Source organism: Rattus norvegicus, chromosome 1 (assembly GCF_036323735.1).
Source record: "Rattus norvegicus strain BN/NHsdMcwi chromosome 1, GRCr8, whole genome shotgun sequence".
In the NCBI taxonomy this organism is placed as follows: Eukaryota; Metazoa; Chordata; class Mammalia; order Rodentia; family Muridae; genus Rattus; species Rattus norvegicus.
In genome coordinates, this window is record NC_086019.1 from 211,080,322 (window position 1) to 211,098,046 (window position 17,725).

The following is a 17,725-nucleotide window of genomic DNA, read 5'->3' on the forward strand; positions in this document are numbered from 1 at the left end:
GTTCTGGTTATACTGGAACTCACTCTGTAAACCAGACTAGCCTCAAAAAAATTCAGAGATCCAACTTCTTCTGCCTCCGCCTCTGCCTTTGGAGTGCTAGGATTAAAGGCGTGTGCAGCCACCACAACCACCAGGCATCTCCAAGCCCTTTGTGTTAGTTTTTTGAGATAGGGTTTCTCAATTATGTTTGCCCTGTGTCACCACATCTGGCCTTTCAGCAGCCTTTTAAGTAAGTCCCATAGAAGTCACTGGGGTCAAATACAAGGGTATTGTAACAGTTTAAGATATGGTATAAAAACAGTTCCCTTTCTTTTGTCTATACGTTTTGTTAGAAACAGAAATCTGCAATCACAACACAAGTGTCAAATATTTAAATGACAAGACCCATCCTGGCTCCTTAAAAACATGCACACCTGCTTTATGGGTTCCAGTTGGTGAGGGCTGGAGGATATAGAAAAGTGGTTATTACTATGGTAAAGCCTGAAATTAACTTTATTGTCTGAATTGTCCCTTGGACGTTGCAAACCTTTTTAACAGAATTCCACGATAGTTATGTCAGATAGACTCTGTCAGGGCAATAATCAAGTAGATGGAGAATGCTCTCATCATCTTCCCAGAGTGCTCTCTTATGAGTCTGTGCTTTAAAGTTATCACAGATGTGATAACTGGCGGTTGGTCACTGGTAAACCACAACCATAAGAATATTTAAGAAGGGATCTCGACAGAGTTTCAGCAGTAAAGGGCAGGGGCTACCCTTTCAGAAATCCAAGTTCTACTTTCAGCTCCCATGTTAGGTGGTGGCTCACAACTACGTGTAACTCCAGAGGATCCAACTCTTCTTATTCTGTGAGCACATGTATTCATGTAAACCATAAACACATATGTATATCACTAAAAAATAAGTCTGCTAGGTGTGGTGGTGGCCCACAACTTTAATCCCAACACTCAGTAGGAAGACACAAGTAGATGAGTTTGAAGCAACCCTACAGAACAAGTTCCAGGACAGCAGCCAGGGTTACATGGCTGTCTCATGAGGAAAAAACAAAATAATCTTAAAAACCAACACAGGAAGCTCTGGCTGTCTACTGTTTTATAGAGCTAGGAAATTACTTTCCTGAAAGTTGATTATGAAAGAAATTAGAGGCTAAAGAAATAACCCAGCTGCTGAAAGAATAGTTATCTAGCATAGACTGAGCTCTGGATATGATCCAGCCCCACTGAGCTAGGTATGGTGGCAAATGCCTGTAACTGAAGCACTCAAAAGGTGGGTGGGTAATTAGTTTAAGGTCAGCCTTGACTACACAGTGAGTTTGAGATTAGCTTAATATACTTGAATCTCTCTGTCTAGGAACAACAACAAAAAATAAGTGATAAGTGAACTTTTTAAAAAATAATATATTTATTTTTATTTTATGTATATTGCTGTTTTGACTACATGTATGTATGTCTGTGTGCGGGTATTAGATCCACTGAAATAGGAGTTACAGACGACTGTAAGCTGACATATGGGTGCTGAGAATCGAACTTAGGTAAAGCCATTTTTTTCCAGCCTGTTAAATGAAGTTCTACAATGTTGAGTACTCACAAATTATCTAGGTCTCCTAAAAGAGCTCTTTCTGAAAGGATAGGTAAGGATTTTGATCACTCAATAGATTTACTGATCACGTAGTTTACAAGTTGTGCTAGGTATGAAGAAATACATGTATCTAGGTGCTTAGAGCATTAGGGCATGCATGAATAATACTGGGATCAGAAAATTAAGACTGTTGGTGACTTTCACCTCTCAGGATTGAGCAAGATTATCCAGCAGTCTAAAAGGGATCCAAGTGACAAAAGGTGGTGCTATTCTAATGTCCAAAGTAAGAAATAGAACTATTATATTCCATAGAAGAGCAAGAGTCAGAAGAGTTCCTTTTGCTCATGTTTATTGGAAACAGAAAACTTTATACCATTTTACTGAATTTTCACAGACTATAAAAGTTATCTCCCATGCCTAGGCTTTAGATGAACTAAATTAAAAACAAAACAAACAAACAAACAAACAAACAAACAAAAAAAAACTTTTGAGGGCTGGAGAGATGACTCAGTGATTAAGAGCACTGTCTGCTCTTCCAGAGGTCATGAGTTCAATCCCCAGCAACCACTTGGTAGTTCATAATCATCTGTAGTTGGATCTGATGCCCTCTTCTGGTTTGTCAGCAACAGGATGCTCATATACATTAAATAAATCTTAAAAAACTGGGGTTGGGGATTTAGCTCAGTGGTAGAGCGCTTGCCTAGCAAGCTCAAGGGCCTGGGTTCGGTCCTCAGCTCCAAAAAAAAAAAAAAAAAAACTTTTGCTTTGGAGAAAAATTTCCCCTGAATACATACAGTAACTTCCTATCTCCTCCCTAGAGAGTTGTTTTCTTTTTAAATGTCCTTTGAGGAAAATTCTGAGCTGATAATCAAACAATTATTTCTAATAAAATATATACGTTAAGGTTCGTATACCTCATAGATGAAGAAGAAGCAGGCCAAAAGTTTGTTACTTACCCACACACATTTTGACATCATTCACTGTGAAGTCTGGATCCGGCATCCTATGAAATAAACACCAGTAAACGAGAAGCATTACTTCTCTAGTCAGTGTGGATCTGGAAAATATGAAGCACTTTCCAGAAATATCAATCAATCTTCGTGTTCAGGTTTAAATAGTTTTCAAATATATAGGAAGAAATCCCACAATGTCAGCAGCAATTATATCAGACTGATAGATTCAAGAGACTTAAAACTTCTTTTAAGCTCATCTATAGTTTTCATTTATAGGTATATGAATCACCTGTGAAACAAGAAACATATTTCACAAAGTAACGGGGAAGTTATTTTCAATTACCTACTGCTCTGGGTTCTCAAGATCGCCACTATCTGGACCTCTGAGTGTAAAAGCCATTAGCAACCATCTCACGCGAGGACCAGAGCACTTACTTTATTCCAAGTCCATCAGAATTCTTGAAAATGAGAGGGTCTCTCAAGCCACCCCGCTGGATATACTCTACATTAAAATCTGAAACCATGGGGGAAAAAATTAGAGAGGAATCATTGAAAAAAAAATTATAAAAGGAATTTTAAGTAAAAATGTATTTATAGTGTTTGTTATCTGTGCATATGATGTTTTATATCTCTTAGGAAATACAGAAAGTATATTGACAATCAGGGCTTGTAGGTAGTTGTGTTAATGAGTCACTTCATACATCCTAATTAGAAATTATGTCTCTTAATGGCTTAAATAGTCTGAACATTATACATCCAATCTTTCCATAGTTTCCTGAGGGTCAAGACTACATAACACATAAGGAGTCCAACCTCGTAAAAGAAATTTCATTGTACTCTTTTTATTTTGATCTCTTGCTCCCTCTCCTTCTATCCAAAGTCTTATGTAGCCCAGGCTGGCCTTTAACTTACCATTACATATACTTATACATACATTATAACATATAGACCATTCCTATATTCTTACATTCCAGGCATGTGCCACCATACCTGTATCATTTTTAATTAAACCCAAGCCAAGAAATCAGAAAAGGAAAAAGGTCTTTTTCCTGGTAACATTCCTATTCTAATAAAAGAGTACTTCAAATCTGGCAGAGAATGAGCATTATGAGAAAAACTAAATATCCTCAACAGGTAATATTTTAATGTTGCACAGATGCTAAAATCTCAAGTTGATGATTCTTACATCAAGGGGTTCAGAGTCTGAATCAAAAATGATACTGGGGGCTGGAGAGATGGCTCAGCGGTTAAGAGCACCGGACTGCTCTTCCAAAGGTCCTGAGTTCAATTCCCAGCAACCACATGGTGGCTCACAACCATCTGTAAGGAGATCCGATGCCCTCTTCTGGTGTATCTGAGGACAGCTACAGTGTACTTATATATAATAAATGAATAAATCTTTAAAAAAAAAAAAAAGATACTGACCTTTTCCCTCCATAAAAGTAACAAAATTGGCATTATATTTGTTGGTATGGAGCTTCTCTTCCAAGTCAAAAGTTCTTTTCCCTTCAATTTCATCATCTGAAATGCCATCATCTTCATAGCGACGTCGCATGGTACCACGCTGTTTAAAAAAAAAAAAAGGATACAAAGATAAAAATAATGCACTTTTCCTTCCTCTCTACCAACAAGTCAGCGCTCCCTACACGGAGAATTTGAGTTCCAGTCTCAGATGCTAGTTCAAAGCATTCACTTTCCTTTCTCCAAGCTCAAGATTGGCTGATATTCTCAAAATGCGCAAAATAAAACAAAGTGGTAATAAACCACAGGGCTTCTAACCTGTGAAGTTTACAGGGTTTTTTTGTTTGTTTGTTTGTTTTTGTTTCTTTCAGTTTTGTTTTGCTTGTTTTTGAGATAGGGTTTCTCTGTGTAGTCCTGACTATCCTGAAATTCTTTAGATCACAGTGGCCTAAAACTTGGCTGAATTATATTTAAGCCTAGAGATATGAATTCACAATAAAAAACCCTCAGACCTACTAAATATCTATCATAGCCCCTCAGAGTTAGGACATTTAAAGACATTCAAATAAGGGCTGGAAAATTAGTTCAGTGCTTAACAGTTGCATACTATTCTTTCGGTTTCCAGTATACACGTTTGTAACTCTAGCTCCAGAGGATCTGATACCACTGTCTGTTGTTGTAGAATGGCATGCACATGCACAAATGCAGATACACACACTTCCATAAATTAAAAGTACAAATATTTTTAAATGAATAAATATTTAAAAAGACATTCAAATATAAAAACAAAACTTTTCATTGAGAAATTTAAATTAAATTTATAAAACAATCTCAATAGTAGCCTAAATTGAGGTGGAAGAGATGGTCAGTATTTAAAGAGCAAGCTCCAGGGGATCCAATACCCTATTCTAGAGGCACATGTAGAAACCTACGCTCATATACAATTAAAAATAAAATCCCTTTATAAAAATAGCCTAAAATAAACACTTAAATGGACCAAACCTATTTTTCTTCAGATCAAGAAGGCTAAACAACTCTAGAAGGCCATCAATATTGAGCTTTAAAAAAGTCTCTCCAAGGGGTTGGGGATTTAGCTCAGTGGTAGAGCGCTTGCCTAGCAAACTGAAGGCCCTGGGTTCGGTCCCCAGCTCTGAAAAAAAGAAAAAAAAAAAGGTCTCTCCAAAGACAATATACAAATAGAAATGAACTCATGAATAGATGTTCAGTATCATTCATCAATAGATAGATGAAAACCAAACCCATCAAACTATTTCATACCCACAATGATGTCATCATCATGACAGTCAATGAAGGTACAAGTATTGAAAAATCCATCTCTATATATCAACTACTATTACTTAGCAACAAATGATATGTGCCACGATGTGAAAACCTAAAGCTAAGTTAAAAAAAAAAATCCAGATATTATTTCATTTATATGAAATGGGTGAAATTGGTAAATCCATTCAGCAGATTAGTTGTCAAATGTCAGTTAAGTCAAGTGGTGATCACACACAGATAAACAGGCTCAGTCCCAATGTTGGAGAAGATGGCCAGTCCGTACATCACATGAAGACAGACATGTAAAATTATGGTATTACAATTAGCAGGGATTGGCAAAGGCTACACATAACTAAGTAGGAGAACACGCTCATTCACTCAGTATAACTTTAACAATTATCTGTTAGGTTCCGGGATTATGTACAACAGATTGTTACTTGCCTGCAAATATTTTCTCCTCCTCAATACTGGAATTTTTAGGGGGTGTCTGTGTGTGTGTGTGTACATATATGTATGTACACACACACATACATACGCACTCCTTCCAGAAAAGAATAAACTGTTTAGGGGGTTGGGGATTTAGCTCAGTGGTAGAGCGCTTGCCTAGCAAGCACAAGGCCCTGGGTTCGGTCCCCAGCTCCGAAAAAAAGAAAAAAGAAAAAAAGAAAACAAAAAAAAAAAAAAAGAATAAACTGTTTACAAAACTTGACTGTTTCATTACATTTCATGATTTTAATGAGAACATTCTATATTATTACAAAAACATTGAAACTCTTGGCCATTATGTTGACTTGATACTTTTTTTGCCACTAAACAATAAAAAGCTTGAACTAAGCAATGAAAAACACGTTTGATTTAAACGTAATTGCTTTAACATATTACAAGAAAGGGATGCTGAATTAACACAGCTGGAAAAGGCTACCCTTGTTTTTAACTCTGTTGAGTTTTTGTTGTTTTTAGATAGGGATATATAGGCCCTAACTAGCCTCAAACTCAAGATGCTCTTTTCTGTCTCTGCCAATATTGCATCTGTTCTATTAAAGTTTGGTCAAGTCAGCCTGGACCAAGTTAGATCAACCTCTACAGCAGACATTGACAGTATGTAAAATAATTCTGTATATGAAAAAAAAATCTATCAAAGTAATTTCAACAAGACTGTAATAAAAATAAATAAATAAATAAATAAATAAATAAGGAATTCTCAAAGGAAAAAAACAAAAAACCCATTGGGTGCAGTGGTGTACACCTTTAAGGCAGAGGTATCTCTGAATTCAAGATCAGCTTTGTCTAGGAGTTCCAGGATAGCTAGGGCTATCTATATGGAGAGACTCTGACTAAAACAAAACTGTAAAAACTGGAGATCTGTTTTATTTTATGTCCAGAAGAAGCCTTAAAAGGAAATGATATAAGACGAAGAGCTGGCATTTAAGCTAGGCAGTGATTGTACATGCCTGTAATCCTAGCACTCTGGATGCAGAGGCAACCAGATCTCTATGAGTTCAAGGCCAGCCTGGTCCACAGTGCTAGTTCCAGGCAAGCCAGGGCTACACAGAAAAACCCTGTCTCTAAAACCAAATGAAAAAGAAGAGTTGGCATTTAAAATTACATTTCCAACAAACATACACTCTTGCCCCTCCCACCTCTACACATCAGGGTTCTAGTCAATTTCATTTTCCTTCTAAGCATTTGTCAACCTCATTTATACCAACTAAAGTTAAAACAGAAAAACTATGGCTTTGTTTCTGAATGTAACCTAAGAACTTTAAAATTTTTTCATTTTGTCTTTGAAATAAAGTTTCCTTCAGGGGTTGAATCTTAAAATTCTGGGTTCATTCTCTTACTATTGGTAAGCTACTTAATAATGATGATAAAAAGAGAGTATGAGGGGTTGGGGATTTAGCTCAGAGGTAGAGCGCTTGCCTAGCAAGCTCAAGACCCTGGGTTTGGTCCCCAACTCGGAAAAAAAAAGAAAAGAAAAGAAAAAAAAAAGAGAGAGAGAGAGTATGAAAAACTGTGCTGTAATAGGATTGAATGAGGGAGAAACTGGAGATGTGGTTCAGTTAGGAGAGTGTTTGCCTAGCATGCATAAAACATTGGTTTTGTCCTCAGCACCAAATAAAACCAAGTTTGGTGGCACATGCCTGTAATTTGAGACCTTGGGAGGCAAAGGTAGGGGATCAGGATGCAAGGTCATCTTTGACTACTGAGTTCAAGGCTAGTCTGGGCCACATAAAACCCTATCTAAACAACAACAAATTCTCAACATTCAACTGTGGTTCTGGAAATGAACCCATGTTGTACACATCTATCTTGCAAAAATAATGGCTTGTCTAGAGAGACAAGTCCTACATTTTCTTTTTAAATAATAGGTAAGAGGTTTTCGTTCCCAAGTAAGCCTTTACTATTTCTAAGTTGAAATCTTACTTTCTGTAAAGAGGTCCTTACTTATCCAATTATAAAATCTACAAACTGCAGTTTAATTTAATATGAAATGATAAACCTGATAAGTTGTTAGGAAAAGTCCCTGCTTTAAGAGGTAGAATTGCTTAAAGAGAAGAGATATGCCTAACAAAAACTAAAAGGTTCAAACACCTCCCTCCCTTGCCCTTCTCTCTCCAGAGTTTGTGTAACAAGTCCTGGCTCTCCTGGAACTTACTTACTCTATAGAATGCTGGCCTCCGACTCAGAAGATTCACCTGCTCTTACCCCTGTGTGCTGGATTAAAGGCCTGGTCCACCAGTGCCCAGCCAGAGCTTTAAGAATTTAAAAGACTGATACATTTGTAGTTTCTTCTGTCTGCTTCCTGCTTGTAGTTTAAGCTGCGAGCTCTCATTTTGATGCCCCAATTATCATTGCCTATCTACTGCTACATTTCCCAGCTATGATGGTAAGACTCTTAACTCTCTGAAACCATAAGACTGAATAAATATAATCCCTTCAAAACCACGCTTTATCACAGCAATAGAAAAGTTCGATTACAATTTCCAACAGCAAGAATTTAATCGGGGGGCTGGAGATATAGCCAAGTTACTCTGGCAGCGGATCTGGGTTTGATTCTCAGGACCCACACAGCATGTTACAACTATCTATTAAATGGTATATTTCTGGAAACTTTATTATAACTAAATATATCCGCGCGTCACTATGTTCTGCACATTTCCAGGCTCAACATGGCTCGATGCTATAGTTTCTCTTACAAGGGCATGGCCCTGGGGTCCATCCAAAGCACAGCTTAGGAAAAAGTCAGTGATGCAGTCACTTCAATACAACATACTAATCTTCCTGATTTACAGTCTAAGCAAAATTACATACAAAATTACATATAATCTACAGGCTGAAAACTTATTGAAGAAGTCAATTTATCATGATGTTATCACAATGAGCACTTAATATTTTCTGCCAATATGGAGCTGGCATTAGGATTACTGCTCTTACTATGAACTTAAAAGAATATCTTGGGTCAAAGGAACATTTTAAGGGCCAGGTACGGCAGAACATGTGTATAATCAATCCCCAGCCTTTCATACACTGAGTACATCAAGTATCAGGGTAGCCTGGGCTACACAGTGAGCATGAGGCCAGCCAGTTAGTTATACACATCAAGACCACACTTTTTCTTTTCTTAAAGTAACATTTAAACAATGGCTCAAGTTGTAGATCTCTTGCTCTCTTGGCACAAACATATAAGCCTACATCAGGAAACTGAAACAAATGGAAACTGCACATGGTAAATGGAGGCTCAAGTGGTCAAAGGTAAAACCTGTCTTCACCAGCAGTTGAATCTACATAGCTGAGGATAACCAGAGAGTTCAACAACAGTCTCCCTCCCTTACGAACTACGGACACACACACACACACACACACATACACGCACGCACGCGCGCGTGCACGCAAGCAAGCAAGCAAGCAAGCACGCATTGAGGGGGTGGGGGTACGACAGACTATAGAGTTAAAAAAGATTAATAGCAAAAAAAAAAAATCCAATAAAAGAAAAAATGAGTGGATGGGTGAGGAAGCACCGTCATAAAAGAGGAGAGAGGGGGAATGGGATAGCAGGTTTCTAAAGGGGAAACTGGTAAAGGAGGTAACATTTAAAATGTAAATAAAAAATTCCCATTAGGTTTTCCATATGCTACTTGACTAGCAGTTAACCTGTTGGGAACATTTTTTGAGCAAATCTTTATCCAGTTGTTACTTTATATGTAGACGGTTCTAGAATACTCATCCCATTACTCCCATGTTCTTATTATGCAGGGCTGAAAAGCACAACTGGATGACCTTGAGAAAGGGCTATTTTCAGATGGCCTGGAGAGACAGCAAAGAAATCAAACCAACCCCTTAAATAAAAATTTATTGACAATAAATAATTTTATACATTAAAAAAATGTAAATGAAAGATATCCAATAAAAGAAAAAGATCAGTAGCTGCTGGAGAGTGGAAGGGAACTTAATATGAACACAGCAGATTCTTAAGGAGTGAAACAACTCTGTGTAAGTACTATAGTAATTAATAAATTGGTCAAAAGCTATAGAACTCTGTAATAGAGTAAATACTTGCTGTGACCTTTAGTGACTTGTTATCAGGGTTGGGGAGATAGATAGTACAGCTGGTAAAATGTTGATGTACAAACAAAAGGACTGAAGTAAACAACACAGAAGAAAGACAGGCATAGGTATAAAGATAGGTATAAACTTGTAATCTCAAAACTGTGGAAGTCAGTGACCCAGGTGGACCCCTTGAGTTATTCATCCAACTAGTAAGTTAGTTCTAGCCAGTGAGGAACCCTTGTCTCAAATACAAAAATGGATGGCCTCTGCAGAGTAACAAACAAGGGAAACTTTTGACCTCTATACATAAACATATACAAATCCACATAAATTGTAACACACACACAAAAGTTATCCTTATTTGCCCATCAGTTCTAACAAATGTAGCAAAGAAATGGAAGAATCTTACTAAGGATAACAGAATGGGGAAATTGTACTTCCTGCTCCATTATTCAACATGCCTGTACTCCTAGTATTTGGAAGGAAGGCTAGAAAAGAAAGATTAAGAGTTTAAAGTTGGGCTGGAGAGATGGATTAGCGGTTAAGAGCACTGGCTGCTCTTCTAAATGTCCAGAGTTCAATTCCTGGCAACCATATGGTAGCTCACAACCATCTGTAATGAGATCTGATGCTCTCTTCTGGTGTGTCTGAGGACAGCAACAGTGTACTCACATAAAATAAATTAAAAAAACAAAACAAAACAAAACAAAAGCTCAAGGTCAGAAGTTGGGGTCCAGAGGACCTAGGCTTACGTGATGGCAGCTGACAACTCTGTATAACTCCAGTTACAGAGGATCTGACACCCTCTTCTGAGGCATCACTATGTATGAGCCATATACACATATACAAGTCTAAGAGCCATAATTATAAAAAAAAAATTGAAAATAAAAAACTTCACAAACAAAACAACTAAGGGTTGTAGAGTATATATGACTCAATGGTATACAAACTTGCATACCATGCACAAAACCCTGGGCTCCATTTCCAGCAACACAGCAAATAGAGTTTATTAATTTGAAAAAGTCAGCGATAATAAAAAGAAACATTTTAAACTTCACTGTCTGTATCTGTCACAACCCTTCAACTCTACCACTGTACAAAAAAGCAACACAGACAACAAATTAAAGAACATAGCTTGTATTTATGGATGTTGAGATTTCAATTTCTATCAGTTTTCATGCCACAAAATACTGATTTTCCCACGACCATTTCAAAACCTAAGAAAGGAAAGTATTTAAATACATGTACGCAAACATTTATGTGGGCCGGAGAGATGGCTCAGTGGTTAAGAGCACTGACTGCTCTTCCAGAGGTCCTGAGTTCAAATCCCAGCAACGACATGGTGACTCACAACCATCTGTAGTGAGATCTGATGCCTTCTTTTGGTGGGTCTGAAGACAGCTACAGTGTACTTACATACAATAAATAAATACATCTTTAACAACAACAACAACAACAAAAAAACCAAAACACATTTGTGGTGGCAGTAAACAGAATCATTAAAGGAAAGAAACCACCCAAATATCCATCAGTGGATGCATAAATGAACAAGATGTGGTTTAGCTGTACAACAGGTATTCAATCGCAAGAAAAAAAAAAAAAGAAAAAAAGGGAATGAAACTCCTAAATGAACCACAAATTCCTGCTGTGTCAAAAAACAACAACAACAAAAAAACCCCCAAAAAACTAGGGGTTGGGGTTAGCTCAGTGGTAGAGCACTTGCCTAGCAAGCGCAAGGTCCTCAGCTGGGGGGGGCGTGGGGCGGCGGGGGGGGGGGGGGTGGGTGGAGGGAGGAAACTAGGCACTTAATAAATGATTCTACTGATATGAAATATCTACAGTTACAGACACAAAACCAATTAAAGTGGGTTATCTGATAGGCTGGAAGGAGTAATGGAGAGTAACTTTTTTTTTTTTTGTTTTGTTTTGGTTTTTTTCTTTGGTTCTTTTTTTCGGAGCTGGGGACCGAACCCAGGGCCTTGCGCTTCCTAGGCAAGCGCTCTACCACTGAGCTAAATCCCCAACCCCGGAGAGTAACTGTTTAATGGGGTACTAAGTGTCTTTTTCTTTTTTTTTAAAGGTTTATTTATTTTATGTATATGAGTAAACTGGTAGCCATCTTCAGACACACAACAGAAGAGTGCACTGGATCCCATTACAGTTGGTTGTGAGGCACCATGTGGTTGCTGGAGAATTGAATTCAGAACCTCTGAAAAGCAGTTAGTACTCTTAACCACTGAGCCATCTCTCCAGCCCAAGTTTCTTTTCAAAATGCTTAGAAATTGATGATTAGTTTTGTTTTTTGTTTGTGGGGTTTTTGTTGTTTTTTTGGAAACAAGGTTTATACACTTTATAGAGTTGTATGTAGATCATACCATACACTGATCTCCAGTTCAAGAATTCTGCCTTCCTCTGCTCCTAAGTGCTAGAGTTAAAGACATGGATCACCACACCTGTCCTACAAAATACTTTGAATGTATTAAAACACTACTGAGTTGTAGTATTGAAAATAGTTAAGTTGTGACTTTTCTATTTTCCTTTTCTTGCTTACTTGTTTTTAATTTTTTGGAAGGGAGTTGGGGGTTGGGGGGAGACGCACTGAGACAGGGTCTTTCTCTATGTAACCCTAGCTGTTCTGGAATGCTGTTGATCAGGGAGCCCTCAACACTGGGATTAAATCACACATCATCATGACCATCACAGTGCTGATGTTTTACCTACTTTCAAAACTCTGATTTCAAGGCCAAACTAGTTTGCATAACAAGCTGCATATATAACCAGATTTTTAAAAAAAAGGAAAAAAAATGGTAAAACAAAACAAAACAAAATCCCGGCACTTGGGAGGATCAGGAGGTTAAGGGTCAGTCTTGGCTAAATGAGAGCCTTGGTTAGTTACAAAAGAAACTGACTAAAGTTGAGGTTTCATGCATATTAGGCAAGCATTTTATCAACTAAGTTAAATATTTCTTTTTTTAAAAAAATATTTTATTTATTTCTTATATATGAGTACACTGTAGCTGTCCTCAGACACACCAGAAGAGGGCATCAGATCTCATTACAGATGGTTGTGAGCCACCATGTGGTTGCTGGGATTTGAACTCAGGACCTCGGGAAGAGCAGTCAGTGCTCTTAACCGCTGAGCCATCTCTCCAGTCCCTCCTTCAACTCTTTCAATCCTTCTTCTAATTCCCCCAAGGGGGTCCTATTCTCAGTTTGGTGGTTTGCTGCTAGCATTGACCTCTGTATTGGACATGCTCTGGATGTGAACAAAATACTTCTTTTTTTTTTTTTTTTTTTTGGTTCTTTTTTTCAGAGCTGGGGACTGAACCCAGGGCCTTGCGCTTCCTAGGCAAGCGCTCTACCACTGAGCTAAATCCCCAACCCCAGCAAAATACTTCTTTTTTTTTTTTTTTTACATTTTATTTATTTATTATATATTATGATTACACTGTCGCTATCTTCAGACACACCAGAAGAGGGCATCAGACTCATTTCAGATGGTTGTGAGCCACCATGTGGTTGCTGGGATTTGAACTCAGGACCTTGGGAAGAGCAGTCGGTGCTCTTAACCACTGAGCCATCTCTCCAGCCCAGCAAAATACTTCTAATGCAAGTTGTTCTAGGCCATTGAAGTGTTAACAAAATTAATGTGACCAAATCCACAATTTTAAATTTTCTAGTAGCCATCTTTTTATATATTTATATATATTTGCTTTTGTATTCTGTGACATGGTTTCTTTCATGTAGACTCAAATTCTCTATATTCTTGTCCTCCTTCCCCATCTACCAAAATTTGTAGCTAGTGATTTATATACTGAACAGCACAACTCTAAATTGTTCAAACAAGCAACAGAAATAAAACTGAGAAAACCAGTCACTAGAGAAGCAATTTAATTACATGAAATCTTCCAAGGTGATATGCTGAAATCATTCTCCATTTTCAATACAGTCAAACCTTTACTTTCCAAGGTGTTTACAAACTAACCTGAACCCCAACTTCTGTATCCTCCAAAGGATATCATCATTACTACACAAGATGCCATCTCACATTCCCTTCACTCATACTAAATGTGGGAGTTTTGCCCTGTAGGCTTCACTCTATCCAGCTCCAGTTCAGCTGCAAAACCCAACTGCATCTTTTGTTTCCCTCCAGGCCACCCTCACTCTCAAGTGATTAGAATAAGCACATTTCTATCTAGTACTACCAACTTCCTACTGTTTTAGTTTAATTCCTCAGAGAAAAGAAACCATGTCAAATTCATATTTTGCAATTCACAGGTATCTGCTTCCATAATAATTCTGGCTTCTTCCTCTTTTCAATTATTTATTTTTGGAGGCAGGGCCTCTCTACATAGTACTGTCTGTAGTTGTCCTGGAACTCACTCTTTAAACCAGGCTGGCCTCAAACTCAAAGATCCACCTGTCTCTACTTCCTGAGTTCTGGGATTTAAAGTGTTTACCACTGTGCCACAGGTTCACCAGCCTCATCTCCATGCTCCTTTACTTAAATGAAAATTCTGACAGAATTAGCTTTAGAAAAAGTAATGTAACTTCAAAATCTATCTCTTTTGCTAAGAGGTTAGGACTCATTTCCTAATGTATACATTACAAGTAAACAAAATACTAAACCGCTATAGGTAACTATAAAAAAAACCCCATAAATAAGAACCAAGGGAAATGCAAAGAACAATTTCAATTACTATCTTCTCCTCAAATCTTTCCAAGTCCCAAAAGATAGTAAGAAAATGTGCGTTGTTTTCAGTGAAGGAAATGTTTTATTTTGTAGACTATTATACGGGGCATCTTTGACCTAACTCTTTCTAGAATTTAAAATAAACTACATGATAGTGAATTTCCTGGAGTTCTCATCTATTTATTGGGGAGTGGGAGTAAATGTGTGGCTGAGAAATCAGTTGGTAAGGTGCCTGCATACACAAAGCTTTTGATTTGATCCCCAACACTGTAGAAACCAGATATAGTAGCACATTCCTGTTATCCTCAGAGTTAGAAGCCAGATGATCAGAATACATGAGACTTTATAACAAATGGGCACGCACGCACGCACGCCACTTTTAAATGATTTTTTTTTCTTTTTCTTTTTTTCGGAGCTGGGGACCGAACCCAGGGCCTTGCGCTTCCTAGGCAAGCGCTCTACCACTGAGCTAAATCCCCAACCAGCTGAAGCTGTGCTTCTTTCTAGTTAGTTTTCCTTTCTTTCTTCCTTTTTTCTTTTTTAAAGTATGGCTCTTTGGATTAGGTTTGATTATTTTATATAAGTACACTGCAGCTGTCTTCAGACACACTAGAAGAGGGCATCGGATCCCATTACAGATGTTTGTGAGCCACCATGTGGTTGCTGGGATTTGAACTCAGGACCTCTGGAAGAACAGTCAGTGTTCTTAACCACTGAGCCATCTCTCCAGCCCTAGTTTTCCTTTCTTATATAATTTGGTGTAAGAGACTTTAACACATAACAGATTATTGAATTCTGCTGTTCTCTGATTACTAAATATGTATTACTACATATGCAAATATGTAATATGCATAGATTCTAAGACCCAGTAATTACATTATTTCTTTTAGTCCTGATATGATGTAAAAAGTCTGACTGTGGGGGTTGGGGATTTAGCTCAGTGGTAGAGCGCTTGCCTAGCAAGCGCAAGGCCCTGGGTTCGGTCCCCAGCTCCGAAAAAAAGGAGGAAAAAAAAAAAAAAAGTCTGATTGTGTATATATACATATAAAAAGGCATTGAAAAGACATGGAGGAATAAATATACAAACTGACAGAACAGATAACTATTAGAGAAACTAAGCTCTTTAATCTTATCTATAATATCTATATTATATATTTATATGTATAGTTAGAAATCAATTCAATTTTGTAAGGTATGGTGGCATATGCCTTTAAACCCAGCATTTTTACAGAAGACTAGGGTTCAGTTCCCAGCACTTACATTTGGCAGTTTACAATTCCCTTCTTATTCTAGGGGATACAATGCTAGCCATTAGGACACATGGACACCTATACATATACAGGCAAACATATAAATTAAAAAAAAAATTAGCTGAGGAATGATGTCCAAGGTGTGTGTGTTTGTACACACGTGCATACGCGTGCACACACACAGCACACGCACCCCTCCCCCAAAGTTTAAGGTCACATAAATGTGGCCTGAGAAGAATTATACAAGCTGGATTGTAAAGCATTGCTAAGTAAATATGCAGTTAATTCAGGAAAGGAATATCCCTTTGATTCATTAGAAACAGAAAAATATATTTAAGAAATATAAGATAGGGTGGCACATGCCTTTAATCCCACCTTTTAGGGCAAAGGCAGGTGGATCCTTGTGAATTCAAGACCAGCCTGGTCTACATGGCTCCAGGATAGATAGAGCAACATAATAATGATACCCTGCTCAAAAACTCAACAAGCTAAAAAGTGGTATGTTTGTGAATCAACCAGCCACAGTAAAGGAAGTAAAAATGAAACATTTGATAAGCCTTGATTGATTCATTACACATGTTGTAACAGCATGAAAACCTATTAAAAAAAGATTTTAGAGGGGCTGGAGAAATGGCTTGGTGGTTAAGAGCACTGACTGACTGCTCTTCCAGAGGTACTGAGTTCAATTCCCAGCAACCACATGGTGGCTCACAACCATCTGTAATAGGATCTGATGCCCTCTTCTGGTGTGTCTGAAGACAACTTATAGTGTATTCCTAAAATGAATAAACAAATCTTAAAAAAAAAAAAAGATTTTAGAAAGAGATATAAGCATAACAAGTGTGGAACCATGTACAAGTCCTTATCCCATGCTAAGTTACTAGGGATTAACCATGAGCTGACTCTGTAGTCCAGGCAGGAACTGAACTTGTAATCTCTCCTGTGGCAGCCTCTTGAGTAGCTGAAGATTACAAGCTTGCAAATCCAAATCCATAGTTTTCTTAAAGGGTAGCAATAAAGACAAATAATTGTATCAAGTAGAGACTTAGTAAAAACTAAGTGAACTATGTAAAAGGTCAGAGATTTGTATAGTGTAATGAGAAACCACAGAATCCACCCCATTCCCACCCACCAACAAAGTGTTTTGGTTACTTTCTTATTGTGATAAATCACCATGGCCAAAGCACTGTACAGAAGAAATTTATTTGGGCTTATTGGTACCAGAAAGCTAAGACCTTATTATGACAGGGAATTATGGCAGCAGGCAGCTAAGAGGCTCACATTGAAAATGGCACCGGAGGGGTTGGGGATTTAGCTCAGTGGTAGAGCGCTTGCCTAGGAAGCACAAGGCCCTGGGTTCGGTCCCCAGCTCCGAAAAAAAGAAAAAAGAGAAAAAAAAAAGAAAAAGAAAATGGTACCGGAAGTAAGAGAATAAACTGAAATGAGCATTTTAAATCTCAAAGACTGCCCCTAGTGACACATCTCCAGAAACACTTTCTAAACCTAATCAAATAGTTCCACCAACTGGGGAACAAGAATTCAAACCCCCAGACTATAGAGGACATTTAGAATTCAAAGCACCACACTCAGCTACTTTACCAGTAAAACATCCAAGAGAGGTTATTGCTGTAAAAACCTATACAGCAGTGCCTTTGGGAGTTGAATGACCCTTGCACAAGGGTCACCTAAGACCATCAAAAAATGTATCTACATTAGGCTTTTAAAACAGTAGCAAAATTTTTATGAGGTAGCAATGAAAATAATTATAATTGGGGTGTCACAACATGAACTGTATTAAAGAGTCACATCATTAATTAAGAAGGTTGAGAAACACTGCTGTTTGGCTTTCCTGTATTCCTAAAGAATGTCCTCGCTGAATTCCTGAAATTTTCATTCCTACTACAGTAAGGTATTGCTGGGTTCACTGATTCTTGAAAACTAATGAAAGATCTATATTTATATC

The 17,725-nt window shown here is 37.7% G+C and overlaps 1 protein-coding gene and 1 pseudogene across 4 annotated transcripts in view; one reads left to right on the plus strand and one right to left on the minus strand.

Moving 5' to 3' along the window:
• Window positions 1-17,725, minus strand: part of Kdm2a (lysine demethylase 2A) — an 83,891-nt gene that overhangs the window by 38,463 nt on the left and 27,703 nt on the right. For all 4 annotated transcript variants that reach the window (XM_063268221.1, XM_063268223.1, XM_063268222.1 and 1 more), the window contains exons 3-5: window positions 3,955-4,093; window positions 2,965-3,043; window positions 2,533-2,579 (exon numbers count right to left, since the gene is read on the minus strand). In XM_063268221.1, coding sequence (XP_063124291.1) covers window positions 2,533-2,579; window positions 2,965-3,043; window positions 3,955-4,093 — 265 coding nt within the window. The remainder of the gene's footprint in view (window positions 1-2,532; window positions 2,580-2,964; window positions 3,044-3,954; window positions 4,094-17,725) is intronic.
• LOC120100386 (small nucleolar RNA SNORA32) lies at window positions 9,357-9,438 on the plus strand (annotated as a pseudogene).